At 40.8% G+C, this 17,031-nt stretch overlaps 1 protein-coding gene across 8 annotated transcripts in view; it reads left to right on the top strand.

Moving 5' to 3' along the window:
• The window catches only part of RALGPS2 (Ral GEF with PH domain and SH3 binding motif 2), a 116,471-nt gene extending 101,769 nt beyond the window's left edge, over window positions 1-14,702 (top strand). For all 8 annotated transcript variants that reach the window (XM_042033768.1, XM_042033767.1, XM_042033770.1 and 5 more), the window contains 3 exons: window positions 4,904-5,009; window positions 6,184-6,275; window positions 8,623-14,702. In XM_042033768.1, coding sequence (XP_041889702.1) covers window positions 4,904-5,009; window positions 6,184-6,275; window positions 8,623-8,652 — 228 coding nt within the window. In that variant the 3' untranslated portion in view covers window positions 8,653-14,702. The remainder of the gene's footprint in view (window positions 1-4,903; window positions 5,010-6,183; window positions 6,276-8,622) is intronic.
• The last annotated feature ends 2,329 nt before the right edge of the window (window positions 14,703-17,031 follow it).

A 17,031-nucleotide genomic window follows, 5' to 3' on the forward strand; every position in this document is an offset into this window, starting at 1 on the left:
GGAGTCCACAGCCTCGTTCTTGCAAATACTGAGAGGTGTTTGAGCAAGGCAATTCCCAGGAAAAGGAGGAAGAGGAGTGGGAGTTAAAAGCAGTGACTGCTGGAGAACATGAATTTCTTTTTAATAGTTGGCTCTATGAAGTTGGACTGAACTGTCCAGCACAACCTTGGATTTGGCTGTACACAGCTCATGTCTTGCTTTGAGCTTTTTAGGGCAGCAAACATGCTCTGTTCTGTTTGTGGATGCGAAGCCTGTTTTGGAGCTCAGTCTCTGATTTGGTTTCCCAGGTGCAGTCAAGGCTAACATATTGTAATAACTATTTGCTACAGTTTGGGTTGTCTTTTATTGAAACAAATAGTTTGCAACGAGTGTTCACAGTAAACCTCTGCTGCAGAGGTTGTTGTAACCCAGAGCATGACCTTTATGTTGAAATTAAGGTGGAAAATCACCTGGTTACTGCTGCTGAGGTTGAGGGACTGGGGAAGGGGCTCTAGTTTATTGAACAGGCCAATAATAGGTGGTCAGTAACTTGTTCAGCTGCTCTGCCTGTGTTGGCCTTCAAGCCTGGCTATTGATGCCTTAGGTTTCCATCCATTTCACTACAGAGTTATTGTACAAAGCCTCAGCTTTGGAGTCTGTGGGGATGACTTGTCAAGGGTCACACTTCAGCTCACATTTGGTTGCATTTTCAGGCAAAGTTAATCAGGAGAGAATGAACTGCAGATGGCCAATCATCCCTAGATAGCTAGAGCATGAGTAAATGCTCCAGATACTGTCCAGTGAGATTCCTAAGAGGTTTGCTCTGCAAAATGAAGAGATCCAAGGCTAGATTTAGGCTTTGGGGTTTTTTACTTCCCAGATAAAAAGGATGATGCCGTCTGCTTTGAAGCAGCTTTCTTTTTCAAAGATTGATACATTGGAGATTTCCCTCAGCAAAATATTCCAAGCATCTTCTGGAGCCATTTAAACATCTGTCTTTTCTGCCTCCTTTCTCAAGGCCTCTGTGACATGGAAAGGAACGCTGGCAACAAAAGAGTCAGTCTGCTATATAAAGTTTCCTGGCTGGAGCTCTCATGGTAAACGTGTCTTGATTACAGGCATGCTTTTGACCACTCTGCTGCTGCAATTGCTCCAGGCAGCTTGGAATGCACCGACACTCAGAGCTCTTCCAGGCTTATAATAGCCAACCTCTTTGGAAAATTACCTCATAAAAATCCCAGTGCAATTCCAGCAAAAGGGGCAAGAAATCCCCTCCCTTTTAGACACGGATAAGCCAGCTCTTCTCCTGCCTGTGGTCAAAGGCCAAGGAGTGCATCCAGTATTGTGTGCTGCATCTCCTAAGAGTAACAGCATAAAATTAGCATTGATTTTAGATAGTGAACAGGTTTCAGTTATTACTACAGTAACAGAGAATTGTCTATAAGTGAGCACGTGAACTTCAGGGCCCAGAGATGTAGTACAGCACAATCTAAGAGGAGTGTGTGGACAGTGGTTGTCTCTTGTATGCTGAAGTGGTACTCACAGAGAAGCCTCTGTGAAAACCTGTAGCACTTGTGCACCTTTAGAAAAGGGCAATAGTAAGAATAGCCACTTGAACTTAGACTTTAAATAAGCACCCTGAAAAATGTGGATACACCTGTAAAATAACTGTTTATAGTGATCAGACTGAGAGTCTTGCCAATTTCTGTGACAATGTAGCATGCATGAGAGATTTTTCCATGTTTGTAGGTACTTGGAAAGCAACAGAGACTTTTTAGGCTTCATGCTTGAGCACAAGCCCTTGTTGTTCCAAGCCGTCCATTGCATGCTATAATCAAAATTAGGTCTATTTATTTGCAGTCTAGAAAACTTGGTAGTTGTGGCTCAGGCACTTTCACTGAAATACCCTGATGAAGAATGCTGTAATTCTGGGAAGGATGTTCAGCCACCAAGAAAATGACTTGAATATTAGAAAGCTGTAGAATCTCAACAGGAGATGTGGAGGAGGAGACTTGTAGGTGCCAAAATGTTGGAGTGGAAAGTCTGTTCACAAATTATTTCAGAGTTTTTGATTCAGAAATTTACTTACAAAAGCCTTTGAGTTCAGAACAGCAACAACAGCAAAAATCAATTATGTGAAGCCTCATGCCAGGGCTGTGCAGTTTTCCATGTGTATAGTAAGAGTCATTCCGGTGGCCTGTGTTACAAAAAGCAAATAGGAACCAGGAACATTAAATTATAATGAAGCTTTCATTCCCTTCATGTTAACAAAGCAGACTTGCTGTTAGCAAGGCTCTGTGCATCAGCAGAGGGTGAGCTGCCCTGGGGGACTGTAAACATGGAATACAAATCCAGCCGAGCACAGGGATGGAAAGCTGACACGTGTTTGAAGCGGTGACGGATTGAGGCTGGCAGGAAACGCTTTGCTTGTGTGGAGCTTTTCATTTTATGGAGAAGCACCATGATTAACTGATTGTTTTGAGTGAAATGAAAAGCGAGGAGCTCTAGCAGTGTCACATAGTGGATATCTGTTGGGATATGTAACTGAGACAGGAAAGCCCAAGGTGTTGTTTCCATGAAACTCTAGAAATAAGTGTTGAATGTTCAAGAGGTACGTTTTGATGTGTAATCCATTAAAACTGCTTTGTGACTCAAATTGCCATCTCTGTGAAAAGGACCTATTAATGCTTTAGGGCTACTTGGAAGTTTGCATTTTGCAGGTCCCTTTTAAGTGTTAATTTGTGCCATCTTACTTTTTGAGGCTGTGTCGTCAGTGAGTCCATAACAAATCCCTTCTATACACTTCCCTTTTTTTAAAGAACTCATGAGCTGTATCCTTACCTTTATTCCCTTTCCTTGTCTTTATTCCTTCTTTCAGATAAAATGCCTTAATGTTCACTACAGACTGACATTACTTACTGCCTCCTCAAAGAACTTTCAGTTTCTGTTTGAAAAGGAGTTACAGCCCTCACAGTAATGAAATCTTGTCTGATAGAGCTTTATCATTTATCTCCTCCTCTTTTGAGGCATTACCACATCCATCCACCTCCCAAAGGCTGTGAGTTACTTAATTTTAGTGTGTATATACAAAGAACCTGGACTCTTAAACTATTTTGAACTTGGTTAAAATGCTTTTTCTTTCAACTGCTGTTCATTCCAAGTTCTAATGGATTTTAAACTAAGGTTTAAAATGGAGCCGGTTGTGCAAGTCCCAGGCAGATAAACTTACCTGGACAATGGCTTCAAACTGACAAAAGGCAGGGTTAGACTGGATGTTAGGGAGAAATTCCTCCCTGTGAGAGTGGTAAAGCCCTGGCACAGGGTGCCCAGAGAAGCTGTGGCTGCCCCATCTCTGGAAGTGTTCAAAGCCAGACTGGATGGGGCTTGGAGCCATGATTCCGTGATGATTCTGTGACCTTCCAGGTCTTCAGTTCAGTATCTGTGGCATAGATTAGAGTAACTGACATTAGACTTGCAATGGAATTTTATTTATAAAGTAACCGTATTTGCATGCAGAGAACATTCTTATAAACTCTTACTTTGCTCATGGTGCCTTCCAACTTATTACCAGTAACTCTTTCCTTGCTTGAACCAGAGTTCCAGCTTTGTAATTCTAAAGCAATAGTTCTAAAATGAAACAAAAGATGCTTAATGTTTTGCATCTGCCTTGTGGCACTAGCATGAAGAATAAAAGTGTTTTAGAACTTACAGATTAATGACTCAAAGCTTAAAGAATCTGAAGGATGTTTTATTGTTTCTAATAAGGTAATTAAGGAGAGATCAAAATGACTGTGCTAATAAAGAGGTTGGAATGGAGATTCACAAGATAGGAGGAAGATGCATCTGGTGAGGACGAGCATTAGAGCTACCAGAGTTAGACCTTCTGGGCAGAGAAGTGAGGTGAAGCACTGCAGAGGGTGAGAGGGCAGGGACTGATGGAAAGTCTCTCTTGGACCCAAGAACATGGGACGAGGAGACCTGGCAGCTGAAGACATGAGAGAAACTGAATGAGTTGGGGGTTGGGGCATGGATGGGACTGCCTGAGCAAGCAAGGAGAAGCGAATTGGGAGGGCCTACTAATAGGTGAAAAAGGAGGCCAGGGAGAAGGAAGCTTATGGTTTGGAAATAAGTTGGATTTAATAGGTGCGTAAAGCCTGGAACTGAGAGAAGCGTGAGAAGGAGAAAATAATACTGTGACCAAGTGAAATGAAAAACAGTGGGATCAAGGAGCTGTCAGGAGAGGGACTAGTGTAGCAAAGACAAGTGTTGTGCTTAGGCCTAAGTTACCTGTCAATGCATGTATAACACCTGGAACAGGAAAACCCCATCATTTTGAACATCTTGTCAATAAATGAGCATGACTGCCCATTTCTGGACACTTATTTATTGAATTTACATCCTCACTTGATCCATTTATTTCTTCAGATCATAATATTTAATTACACAGTTGTGTTATCTTGTCCCCGGGATTCATGTTATGTGTAATTACAGACTACTGTAATAATTAGTGCATGCTAACTGTGAATAGTTACAGCAAGTTTAATTCTTCTGTTTGTGAGCCGTGGGGGGAATAGGTTTGCATTTATTAATGCACTTTTGAACTATACTGTATGTTCAAATGTGCACTAATGGGGTGAGGAATGCTGTAGTAATCATGCAGTGCAGATTAGATGTGTAACAAGCTTTTGCAGATGGTGATACTCCTTTTAATTTGTTTCGAATATCATTCATTGTATTAAGTTCTTTTTTCACTGATTTCATACAAACTCTGTTAATTTTCTTAATCTTGTGAAGTGCTCGGCTTCGTCTGATGTTACCCAGTCTCTAGCAGCGTCCCTGAGAGGAGCTGCCCTTCTGGGTACCTGTTCTGTGCAGATCTGGCCTCTTGTTCTAACCCCATTTCCATCTCCGTTTGCATTTCCAGTTCAAATCCACACCAAGTAAGAGCGTCTCAGTGGTGGGCTGGATGGTGATGATGGCAGATGACCCTGAGCATCCAGATCTCTTCTTATTGACTGATTCTGAGAAGGGTAAGCAGTGCACTGATTCCCAAAATAAGCACTGGCTTTGCTGAGGTCATTTGTCAGCAAGTAAACGAGCAAGTGAAAGGTGACATCCTCGCAGCTTCAGCTGCTCTCCAACATGTTGTCTTTGCCTTTAGAATGCTATGGGAACAGTAACCCATGGAGAATCCTTAGTCTTCACTGAGTTCTAAGAGCTCTCCAAACTCTTAACAACCCCAGATGTGATTTTAATTGGAAGTATTCATCTGCATTCATTACAGCTATATTTAGAACACTTTGAGGCATTTTCACATGTGTGAAAATGTAAGTAACGATAAAAAAAACCCCATTCAGCTAACACTAGGTGCTTGAGCAGTCCCTTCTCTCCAAAGGCAAACCAAAACCCAAACCATCTGTCCAAATGTAGTGCTATTACCAGGGAAAACCCCTCAGAGATCTTGTCTGTTATGTGGAGAAGCCTGTGGATTTCCATTACTCCAACACAGTGCCTGCTTTCAGCTAAAACTCTGAAGAAAATGTTACTTTTCCATGGCACTTCAAATTGTGCAGAAAGAACATGATTAAAAGTTCTGATAAAGGAGCTTAAAATTATTTAATGCTTTGTCTGCTTCACGTCTTAGTACATTTTATTTCCAAGCATCTCTTCTAGCACCACTGATAGGAGGTATAAATTGTGAGTGCTTGTCAGCTTAAAGTCTGCAACAGCAATCTGAAATGTTTTTGTAACACTTGACCTTCCTGAACCCAAACAAGCACTGTGTAACTCCAGCCACTGAAAATACTGGTCTGAAATGGATCAATATGTTTAGGAGTGATTTTCACATATTTTCAAATGCAGCTTTCCAGGGTGCATTTCAGTGGTATCTTGCACTTCATCAAAAAATCGTGATATTATAAACATATTGCAATGATGGCATTGAACAAAAACATTTTTGTTTTGAGGGATGTTTTGTTCTTTCCTAGTTGATGCAGGCATTAGTTGAAATGTAGAATGCTGGAAAGGAAGACAGGCAAGCTGAAACTTCTCTTCAATAGGTCAAGCAATTGCACCTATTCCAGACAAAGTGTAAAGTTATATGAACCTTCTGTTATAAATTTAGAGGTACTTGAATATGGGTAGGATTTAAGTGTACAGCATTGTTTGTGTTCCTTCATCTGTGTTTTTTTTCCTCTTTCTTAGGAAATTCATACAAATTTCAAGCTGGAAACAGAATGAACGCAATGCTCTGGTTTAAACACCTGAGTGCTGCCTGCCAAAGCAACAGACAACAGGTGAGAGCAAGGCAGTGAAAAGGAATGAGCTTTTAGGAGCTCAGAACTGATGGACCTTTGAGCTGCCCAAGCTGTCACTGAGGGCTTTGTGTGTTCCCTGAGCAGCCTCTACGCCCATCTCACGTGCTGAGTGATTTGCCTTGGCTTTTCTGTTTCTCCCTTTGCAAACAAGTCCTCAGAGCTTCTGGGGTAATGAAGGAAGATTTGGGGCTACCTGGAGGCTAATTTAAAGCAGCTGGAGAAATGCAAGGAATGCCCTAAAATACCTGTTTGAGTGGCAGTATTTCTGTATTGCCCATTTGAAAAAGGCTATTGTACAGCTACATAAAAAGCTGTAAACTGCAGCATTCAATGTCAATTCCAGATAACTCTCCTGAAGTGCCTTTTTTCAGGTCATGGACATGGGTGTTTTCTGCTGTTCATGTATTTTGTATTCCTAAAATGTATACAAAGTAGTTTAGCCCTTGGTACATTTTCCAGTCTTCGAAAGCAAAAGTAGCATTTTCCATGAATCAAAAAGGAAGACAAGACTGCTCCAACCCTATTAAATGGTGTTCTGGTATAAATTCTTACTGACCTTCTTCATCAGCAAAATCCTTTTTAAGTTACTTTGTCTCCCTGAACTCTTCCTTCTCTTTGCACATTTGTTTATGGAGTTCTCAGAGCAGAAATCCTACTGAATTTCAAGGGGAAACAAAAAGGCTTTTCCAGATCCTTTTGTGCTTTCTTGTTCAATTCTGCCTCTGAGAGAGATCTTAAGAAGTAAGGAGGGTTGCAGAAGCTTCTGTGAAGGTATTTGAGACAGTGCAAAGGAGAGAAATCGTGGTCCTGGCTGGAGAAAGTGGGGATGGTAGCAATTAGTGGCCAAGAGTTTGCAAGTAAGTGGTGAAAAATGCCTCTGAAAACAGCTTTGGTTCAGTAAGGGTTAACAATGCTGTTTATTACTGTTAACGGTGCAACTGCCTTAGAAAAATTGGATGTTTAAATGTGTTTTCAATAGAGTATAAGCACCTAGTCAGCTGAACAATACTAAGAACTATTTTAATAGATACTATTTTTGATTTTAATGGTGCAGCTTTAGCCCAGCTGAGCATTCTTGCATCTACAGGTAAATGGTAGATGCAAGGCAAGAAATGCTGGATTCAGATCTGACCATGCCGACTGTTCATTGACAGTCGGCAGGAATGTGGTGCCTCTTTAATTACCTGACTAAACAAGAGATGTTGCTGTCAGACAGATTCCTGATGGAGAGAAAATGGGAATATAAACTAATGTATTGCAAACGAGCTTTAATCTTTATGAAAGGGAGTGATACTGCAGCAGGCATTCGGGTTTCCTAGGGAAAAAGCCCAAACAGCTGTTTGTGCCTCATTTTTTAAATTACTCTTAAAAACAGACTAAGGGGCCTACATCAATCACTGATCTGTGTGCCTGTACCAGTTTGAAAACAAACCAGTGGGAGGCACCAAGTCAGAATAACAATTTAATGGAAATTAAAGAAAAGGGGAAAAAAAAAAGGTAAAAGAAAACACTGTCAAACTGACAGAGTCAAGGTACAACCTGACACCCTGTTAGGCAGGGTGGTGGTAGCAGTCCTCTGAAGCAGTGATCCTGTAGTGAAACAGTCTGCTCTTCCTCAGGAAGTCCAATGGTGGCTGTGTAGCTCCTGTCCTCTGGAAATCCAGCGGGAAGCCGGTGTCTCTGGTGTTCAGCCTCAGCTTATATCCACGATGGGATGCTTGGTTCCTCCCTCTGGGTGGAGCATCTCACAATGGGGTAACGAGTCATGAGGCAGAGTGTTGATTAGGCTCATTAACAGAAGATAGTCCGGAGGGAGTTATCTCTGAGTCAGGCGGCAGGACAATGATGGGCAATTAACAGCAAGATAGTCTGGGGGGAGGAGGCAAGGAAACACTGCCCCACCTGATTTCAACAGCTGATGGGGATGGTAATAGAATACACTGCAACCCAGGACAGTGCCAAGAATTTTCTAGCTGTGGCTTAGGTGAGAGAGTTCTCCTTGTCTAGCAGAGCTGAGATTTATCATGTTAAGGTTGTGCTGCTGACAATTTAAATCCTAAATGTCCTTAAAATTAGGAAGTTCTATGGCCATATAAGGTTTATCATTTGATAAACCTTACAGCAGTTTAATATTTTGATTATATTATTACTGGGTTTTCTACAGCTCTAAGTGTATTTTTACTGCTAGGTGATAGTTGCATTCCTTCTCCCATTTTTGAAGACAGAATGATGGGCATTTCAACAGATGTCTAGTCTGTGAAATAGTTGAATGCAAGTAGCTACTATCGGAAGTAAATTCTTTTATCATTTTTATTTTTGTTTTCAGGTTCCTGCCAACTTGATGACCTTTGAATAACAGGCAAATTCAAAACAATAAAAAAAAGGACAATTTGAACCATCTCATATTTGAGAGCAAGGTCCTGATGAAAAACGTGCCAGCTGTATTCTGTGCCAGAACAGAACCTGTCAACTCGATCTCTGAACTCTGGAGCCCTGAACAAAACCACTAATGGTTGGGGAGAGGAGTCCCCCAAATTAAAAATGGATTTGCAACATGAATTGCCATGGACCATGCTTCGTTATGTTCTCAGAACTGACCTGTGGAAACCACTGCCTTAAAGAGTGAAAGGAGAAACAACATGAAACACCAAATAGTGTGTGTGAAACTTCTGGCGGTGCTGTGCTTGAGTTAAATAGATTGTAGCTAGTTTTGAGTTTCTTTTAACTTTATACTAATTTTGAAAATAACTCACCTTTTTAGGCATTCTTAAGAAAGCAGGTAAGCTGGTATTTAAGAGTTGTATCAAAAGCTGTGTGTGAACTGGGTGAAAGGTACTCCTTGTTCTGGAGAGGTTCTTTAGACTATACCAGGAGTCCTGGAGGGGAGCTTGTTGCAGGCACACTTAGCCTGGAGCAGTGTGATTTCTCTCAGATCTGCAAGTATAAGAAATGGAGCACAGCTGCGAGTTTAGAGCAGCACTGAGCTTGCAAACCTTGGACCTGTTATGGGAGCCAGACTCCAACAGTGGCACAGAGGCTGAGCCAAAAATCAGTTTGGTACGTTTTGACCTAATTCCTGGTTAAAAACACGTGTTTTGGGCAGTTGGGGGGGGGGGGGGGATGTGTACAAGACAAAACTGAAAGCACTGTTGGGTCAGAACTGAGTGTTTTCATCCCGTTTGTTTCCACACCTGTGACTCTCGTACACAGAAAAGCTGAATGACAAAGCACCAACACCTGGGTACAGCTCACTGAGACGTTTGACTTTGGGTATCTGCTAATTATCAGTTAGGGACCACTGCTAGTGTGTGGTGTTTCATAATAGCACTTCAGATGGACATTTTAAAAAGATAGAGGCACAACTTCAAGCTTTTATGTTCTCATTTGGCAATAACTGATTTTAGTATCTGTCTTGGTCAAAGTAGTTGACGTTGTGTGGTGTTGATAACATGGCCTAAAGCAGACCTTACATACAGAAGCTCTTTTGATCTTCAGACAATTAACTAATTTATTAGAAGGTAGGATAACCTAAAGAGAGAAAAGGTGTGGGGCCATCAAAATTCCATCCTTGACAGGAATCATTCTTGGTCACTGAAATTACTCACAGAGAAAAACATAATGGTTGTAAAAAGGGAGCTGTGCTTTATGTGTGTGTTTGATGCTTAAGACTTTGATTCTTGCTTTATTGGGGTTTCCTTGACATCACCTGGTTTCCTGGATGATTAGTCTTTCTTTAATCTTCAAAAATATGATCTTTGTAAAGCAAGGAAACATTGTCCAAAATATGACTCTGATATTGGAACTTTGAAGTCTGTGAAAAAGTAGTAACTGTTCCATTGACATTGTGGTTTAGTGGCCGTAAATACGCTAGCAGATTCCACCATGAATTCTCCTTTTTAAACAGAAACGAGCTACCTACCAGTCTGTTTCAGAGTTCTCTGACTATCTAATAAAGGTTTCTACTCGTAGTTGTTATTTTGAACATGTATAGTTTGTTTATTGCATCTGAGTAGAAGCCTGTAAATTCACTTGTGAGATTTTTTTTCCCCAGAGTCAAATTAATCGCGTAATGGAAAGGATTAATTTTTGATTTCTGGCGGGCAGAAAGAAAGATAATCCAGTCTAGCAGTAAACAAAACACAAAAACCCCAACCACTTTGTGATGTAAAGGGTAATAGGCTGGTTTGTCTTTTCAGAATTATTCTGAATTGGCTCTTGGTAGAAAGAAAACAGTAGAAGGATGCTTCTGTCAGAATCACACCACAAGGACCACGAGAATTTGGCTCCCCTTGCAACTCTTTTGTTGCTGTTTTTTACGTGGGGAAATGAATAGTCTGTTCTGAAGTCGTGAATTTTGGGAAGGGGTTGTTTGTGCTGAATCCCTCTGCAATTGACACATCTCCCACGTTTAGCCATGTCGGGTGTAGAGTAAAGACAACGTCCTCACAGCCAGCAGTGTTACTTAGTAGACTTTGCACAACTTGAGTTAGGTTTTTTTTCCGTTTTAAAACTTACTTAAATGTGTGTTTCTTCTCAATGACTTAAGTGTTTGTTTGGGTTTTTTTTAACAATGTGTGTCCTTTTTTTAAGCATTGTGGATAATAGCCTGTGGATTTTGAATTTTTAAATAAGCTATTCTAGGTTCGTTGCAGCATAACTGTATCTGTTCTTTTGTTAGTGAAAGGAAACACGCAACTGGCAGCCACAGCCTGACAGCCCGCAGCTTTGCTAAGGACAGAGCCAGGTCAGCACGTGTCATTTATTACTGGATTTTTGCATTTTTCCAGCTGGTTTGAGTTAGGTCTTTATGGTTAGGAGGATGCTGGGGAAAACAATTCACAAATCATCCTTTAATGAATTGTTGCTGTTACCAGCTTTCATTGTCCTTAGGCCTCCTACTCTTCCTTGTTTTCTGCCCTCAGGTACGCTGGGTTTTTGTGAGAGAGATTGAATATTGTGGGAGGAGTTCCTTAAAATGTGTAGCCAGAATAACTGGAGTGAGTAATGACAACGCAGGAAGTACTTCTGGCACTTGTTACAGTGAGTAGTTCAGGACTTGCCCGTTGTTTTTGTCCTCTTTGGCCACGCAGGCCTGCAGGGCAGCACAGGAACGCTGGCACTTACATGGCTGGAGATAAAAGAGGTGGTGGGTGTGTTCCCTCAGGGAGAGCTGCCTCAGCTGAGCCTTGGAAAGACTCACACAAGTCAAATACACTGTAAAGAATGTACTAATGCTCTTGTTTTTAAAAAAAAGGAGTTAAAGTAAGTTAGCTAACTGAAACTCTTGCTGAGCAAACAAGGAGAGCAGCGAGCTCGTGGTATTCAGGTAAGACTGGCATCCAGACTGCTTCAGACAGTTGGCAGTTTCTCTTTTGATTCTCATTTTTAATGTGTTGCTCTAATTGTTTATCTTGTCAATAACTGCTGAAACACTTCAGCTGATATTTGTCACTTTATCCCTTAATGTTTGGATTTTGAAACTAAAGATGCCCCTTGAAATCCCTCATTTTGGCTGCATTTGAGCAAAAATGATTTCGAGTAGCTCTTCTAGCTTACTTCTAGCAAGACTTCAAATATGAATATTAATTGTCTGCTGACTGATAACCATCTTTTTAGCTAAACTAAAATTTTTGGGAAAGATTAAGCAAAAGGGAATGTCTGGTTTATGAAATTGGTGCATTGCATTAAAAATACATAACACTGCACCGCTTACTGCTAACTTTTATCTCATTTAATCAGTGCTACTTTTGGCTAGGATTTTCAAACCTGACTTCTATTCCAGTGTCCTTAGAAAGCAAATCACTTTTAAAACTTTTGTTTTTAAAAAATTCTGGTAGTTTGAATAAACATAGCTCATCCCAGACACGTCTTCATTTTCAAATGTCTGTTTCATGCCAGAGGAGTATTACTCGAGCTATTATGATTCATTAAGTATTTAGGTGCAAGTTACAGGCATTAAAACTACAAATACTAAAGGAAGTCAGATAAATACTTAATGAATGAGCTTTAGCACCCAGCTTTAAAATTGTGTTTAGAGAAGTACGCACATTGGAAAACGTATTGGGAGCAAAAGGAAGCATAAAAAAACACAGCAGGGTTTCATCAGTTATCTACTCCTCACTAGAAGTAAATTCATATAATTTAATGTTTCTTGCAACATCAGCCTCCTGTATTTGCATTTACATATTTTCAGCACTAGTCCTCCTCTGTTAGTGTCAGACATAACACATGGTGACAGCAAATCCTCTCCCTCCCAGCAGAAGCAGTTGCAGGTTTCTGTGCTGCTGAGGCACACGAGAAGCAGAGGTCCCCTTTGACGAAAAGCAAGTTGATCTTATGGTTTTGATTAGCTGTAACAAATCTTGTCCAAATCAAGATAAAACGTGGGTTGCTTTTTCTTCTGGCTCTGTCAATGGCCTTTTTCTTCATTGCATGTCCTTTTTAGTTTTTTGGTACTCTAACTCACCAGCTCTAGTCGTTCCAGTCTTATTCGTGGCCAGCTCTTTGTGCTGCCTGTTGCAGCATCAAGACCCCAGTACTAAATCACATCAGTGCTACAAGGAGACAGCTGTGAAAGTTTTGTTATTATTCTTTAATATTAGCCTTTTTCTTTCATTTTTCTCTAAAAGCAGCTTGTGCATAAGGTGGTTGGGCTTGGGAAAGTTGTCATTAAAAGGATCTGTACAAGTGGACATGGAATTCTTTCCTAGGGCTTATCCCTTCTTTTAAAAACCATCATTCTAATTTGTAGTGCATGAAGAGGGTGAATGCTTGGATTTGATGAGGACTTTTTGTCAGTGCCTTATTGTTGACTTGAAGACCAATTCCTTTATTTCAGTGGTGGACTTGCAGGCTGTGGCCTCGATGTACCAGGGGGTGACATTCCTGGCAGCCTTTGCATTTCTGCAGCAGTCAGTTGTTTTGGTCAGTGTAAAATAGCTGTGGCTTGAGTTGCTTTAGTATTATTTTTTTTCTGTGTTTGAATAGCCTCTTTTTAGGAAAAATGCAGAGGTTTTTGGTAGCTTGGGCTTGTTCAGCTTTTATCAGAAGTAGCTCAGACCTCTTAAAAATTAACTTATATTTATTTTGGTATGTCTCTTGAGTAGATTTAGTACGGGGGAGTGGGGGGAATGAAGAGTATAGTCCAAGTCATGGTCTAGACCACATGAGCTCAGGAGCTCACATTATTAGAAAGGAGCTTGCTTTTGTCTGTCCCACTTTGATGTAAACACTGAGGAGCATTCTTAGGCAATGATTTATCTTGCAAGCTTTTTGTTAATGTAAAATAAATACCGCAGAAAAAAACTGTTTGGGGAAAGAGGAGGCTTGGATAAATCTTAGTCTTAATATCCCAGAAGGTTTTGTATATTGTATTTCTCGTGCCAACACTGTGTAGGGAGCACTGTCCTTCACTGAAACAACTGCTAGAGAATTTAGCAGCAAAGGCTTCAGAAGCTTTGGAAGGGGAAATGAAAGAAAGAATGTGTTGTTCTTAAGCAAGTAAATATTTGTTTTCCTGGAATACATCCTTATAAAAACACAGCAGTTTTACTATAGTCTTTTTATAAATTCAGATGCTGGAAGGGTAATTTGAAAATTAATCTTACGCTTTCTAAGAATATTCAGAGAGAGCAGAAAGGTCAAAGGAGAAAATACAAATTACGTGGTGTAGCTCTGGCTGTTGCAGAACTGAGCTGACAAGTTTTCTCCAAGCTACCTTGCTGAGGAAAAGAAGGTGTATGAAATGAAATGCAAGTTCCTGCAGATCATGGCATGGTCCTGCCTGGTGGCCTGGTCTTGCTCTTGAGGGGCTAAAAACACCGTAAATACTCTGTTTCCTTTGTGTGCTTGATCATTATTATTGTTTCTCTTTATTCGAGTGGGTTCTGGCCTTCGGGTGTGTTTGCTGAAGGAATTTCTTACCATTCCAAAGCTGTTCACAGCTGAAACTGCAAAGCAGACAAGCACTATAAAGCGATTAAACCTTGAAATAAAGGGTTCTGGGGTGCCTGCTTTACTGGCACTTGTGGCTCCTTGTGTGCAGGAGTGCATCCATTCAAACACCACTGCTCTGCAGTGGGAAAAGCACCAGGAAACACAGATGTGTTTTATAATAATCCTGTGGGGGCCAACCATCGCTGGGAGGGGGATCAAGGTGTCATGCAGTAGAACACAAGCCATTTGTAATGTTCCCTGCTGGTGTGAGGCGTTCCAGGGATGGAGGGATTGCACTATGATCTCGCTGAGGGATGTGCAGTTTGGCTGTCCTCGAGCCTCTTCCTTCACCTTTTATAATACTTTGTTCTGTGTGTGCGTGTGAAAATCGTGTGTTTGCATAAGCTAGTTGAAATGAATAAGAACAGGTTTCAAAAATCTTTCCTACTGAAATAAATTATTTAAAAGATGGCCTGTGTCTGAGGTTTTAATTTCTCAGTTAAAAACCTGCATTGCAACTCCACAGCTAGGTTTTGCAACGTGGAATTTGACTGCCTTTTGGAATGGAGCTGAGATCAGCTGGAATTTTAGTGGCGTTTTTCAATGTACCTCTGAAATGAAGCATGTAAAGTTGTCTGCTGGTGCAAAAGAAATCCAAAGACTAGCAGGGAAATACAGTTCATTGAAGAGATTTGTGTCTGGTCTCAGAGATCGTTCTGTTAAATGATGTGGTTTTTCTCTCCTTGGTATTTTATCAGATTTTTTTTTCCTGTTGTCTCTATACTTAAAGCTGTGGTAAATTTAAACTCACTGAAAGCAGTCATCAGGCAGATTGGCTCTTAAAGAGCAACTCCATGGAAGACAAACTGAAAATGAAGAATGAATGAACAGCATGCAAAGCCTTGTATTTCCTTAGCTCTTTGTCTGGTGTTGCTTCCCTACTCTGTGCCTTTGTAACGCTGTGAAGCCTTACTGGTCATACAACCTGGGGGAAATGCTGTGGGGTCAGGTTGTGAAATGCTTGTCAGAGTGTGAGCCTTGGGCTCCTTCACCTTTTCTCCTTAATGGAACTATTCATTTCAAATGTATTTACAAAGAAGGAATAAAGTAGATTTTTGTAACCCCTCCTTTTTCTTATTTCCAGATTACTGAGTTTGAGAAACGCTTTGTGCTCGATAGTGTGAAAAGAAACACAGAATTAATGAGCTGGTGATTTTTTCTTTTTGTTCCGTTTGAAAGCTCTTTTTGTGGCAAACGTTTTCAGATAAGCTGCTTTATTAACTCGAAAGCTGACTCCACACTCTGCAAAGTGGGGGGCACAGAGAGAGCAAAGGGATTCTTGGTTCAGACCCTTCTTGGCAAAGCCTTTCTCTCCCGTGTTTGCACTCATCTCTGTCCACAGCACAGATTCCAAGTCTGGCTCTGTTAGCTTCATTGTTTATCTTCGACTTCTGTCAGTCAGCTTCTTCCTTGCCTTTAGATACTGAAAGGCTGTAGCATCTCTGCAGGGCCTGAGAGAAGTGGCTGGAGTGAGAGTTCTTTGACATATTTTTTTAATTTTATCTTTTCTCCAAGTCAAGGAACATGTCAAGGACTCCTTTTGCCCCTTTCCTCATGTTCTTGTCTCTCAGGCTGCTGTTCACAGGAGATGGCCTCCAAATCCACAGAGTGAGAAGAGAGCTGGGCAAAAGGCGCCTGATCCTTCCTTGCTTCCCAGCTGGAACGATTTTCATTCTGGATATACTTGTGCTATCTTTCTCCAGATGTATATGCTGAGTCCATCAACTCAGTGTTCCTCTGGAAATTGTAAGATTTGAAAGAATTGAAATTGCCTTGGTTTTGTAACCTCACCTTTAGTTTGGTTTTATTTTTTTCCCTTTGCATGGGAAGAAACCATAGTGCAGGGGGAGGGATTCACATCTGTGGGAAAAATGGAGAAACCAGACCACAGATGTATGAAATAACCCAGGCGAAAGGAGATGATCTTTCCCCCTTTTTTTATGTTAGTTTTTGTAAGTGAGACTGTTAGGTAACAAAAATGTGAGCAGACGACAGCCAGACGTAAACAGATGATACTGTTTTGGCATAACCTACATGCTGTGACAGAACGGAGCAGGGTTATGGTTTTTATAACAACAAATAAATTGAATACAGAAGATTGAATCCATGCTTCTAACGTGTAATGTTGTAATTAGTTTTATTCGTTTTTTGCTTTAATTGAGCATTACTACTGAGACATACATTCTTACGTGGGTAATACTTACCTTTGCCTCCTTCGGTTCCCCATTTTTAGTTCAATTCAGTACTTAGGGACAAAATGCAGATCCAAAAGAAAACCTTCTGCTTGTCTCCCTGAGCTGGTACAAGAGACTGTTAGTTGCTGCTGTGCAAAACTTGCCTTTACTGAATGTCCTTATCATGCTCTGTAAAAGAAGTGTTTTTTCTGCAGTGTGTATAGCGTGATAAAGCATGTCAAGCACCTGATGAATAATTCCGGTGTGTAAGATGATACTGTTTTAATTCTGAAACATTGAAAAGGGCCTGCTCAAAGGAGATCTGCAAAGGGCAAAATAAAAGCTTTTTTTTTTTTAGGTTAAAAAAGTGTGGGGTTTATGTGTAACAAAACACAAAGTGGGCCCAAGGCATTTATAAGCTAAAGGGAGACCTTGTACAAGAATAGAGGCAGCAGCAGAGTGCTAATCTATCTTTCATCTTCTTTTCAGGCAAGAAAATGTTTTGCTTTCATTGTGGAAAAGGGATAAGGAGCTGAAACGTTCTAAGGTCAAATAATACAGCAGCA

Source organism: Corvus kubaryi, unplaced genomic scaffold (genome assembly GCF_017639235.1).
Source record: "Corvus kubaryi isolate FWS band 111438036 unplaced genomic scaffold, C.kubaryi_AGA036_p1.0 37361, whole genome shotgun sequence".
In the NCBI taxonomy this organism is placed as follows: domain Eukaryota; kingdom Metazoa; phylum Chordata; class Aves; order Passeriformes; family Corvidae; genus Corvus; species Corvus kubaryi.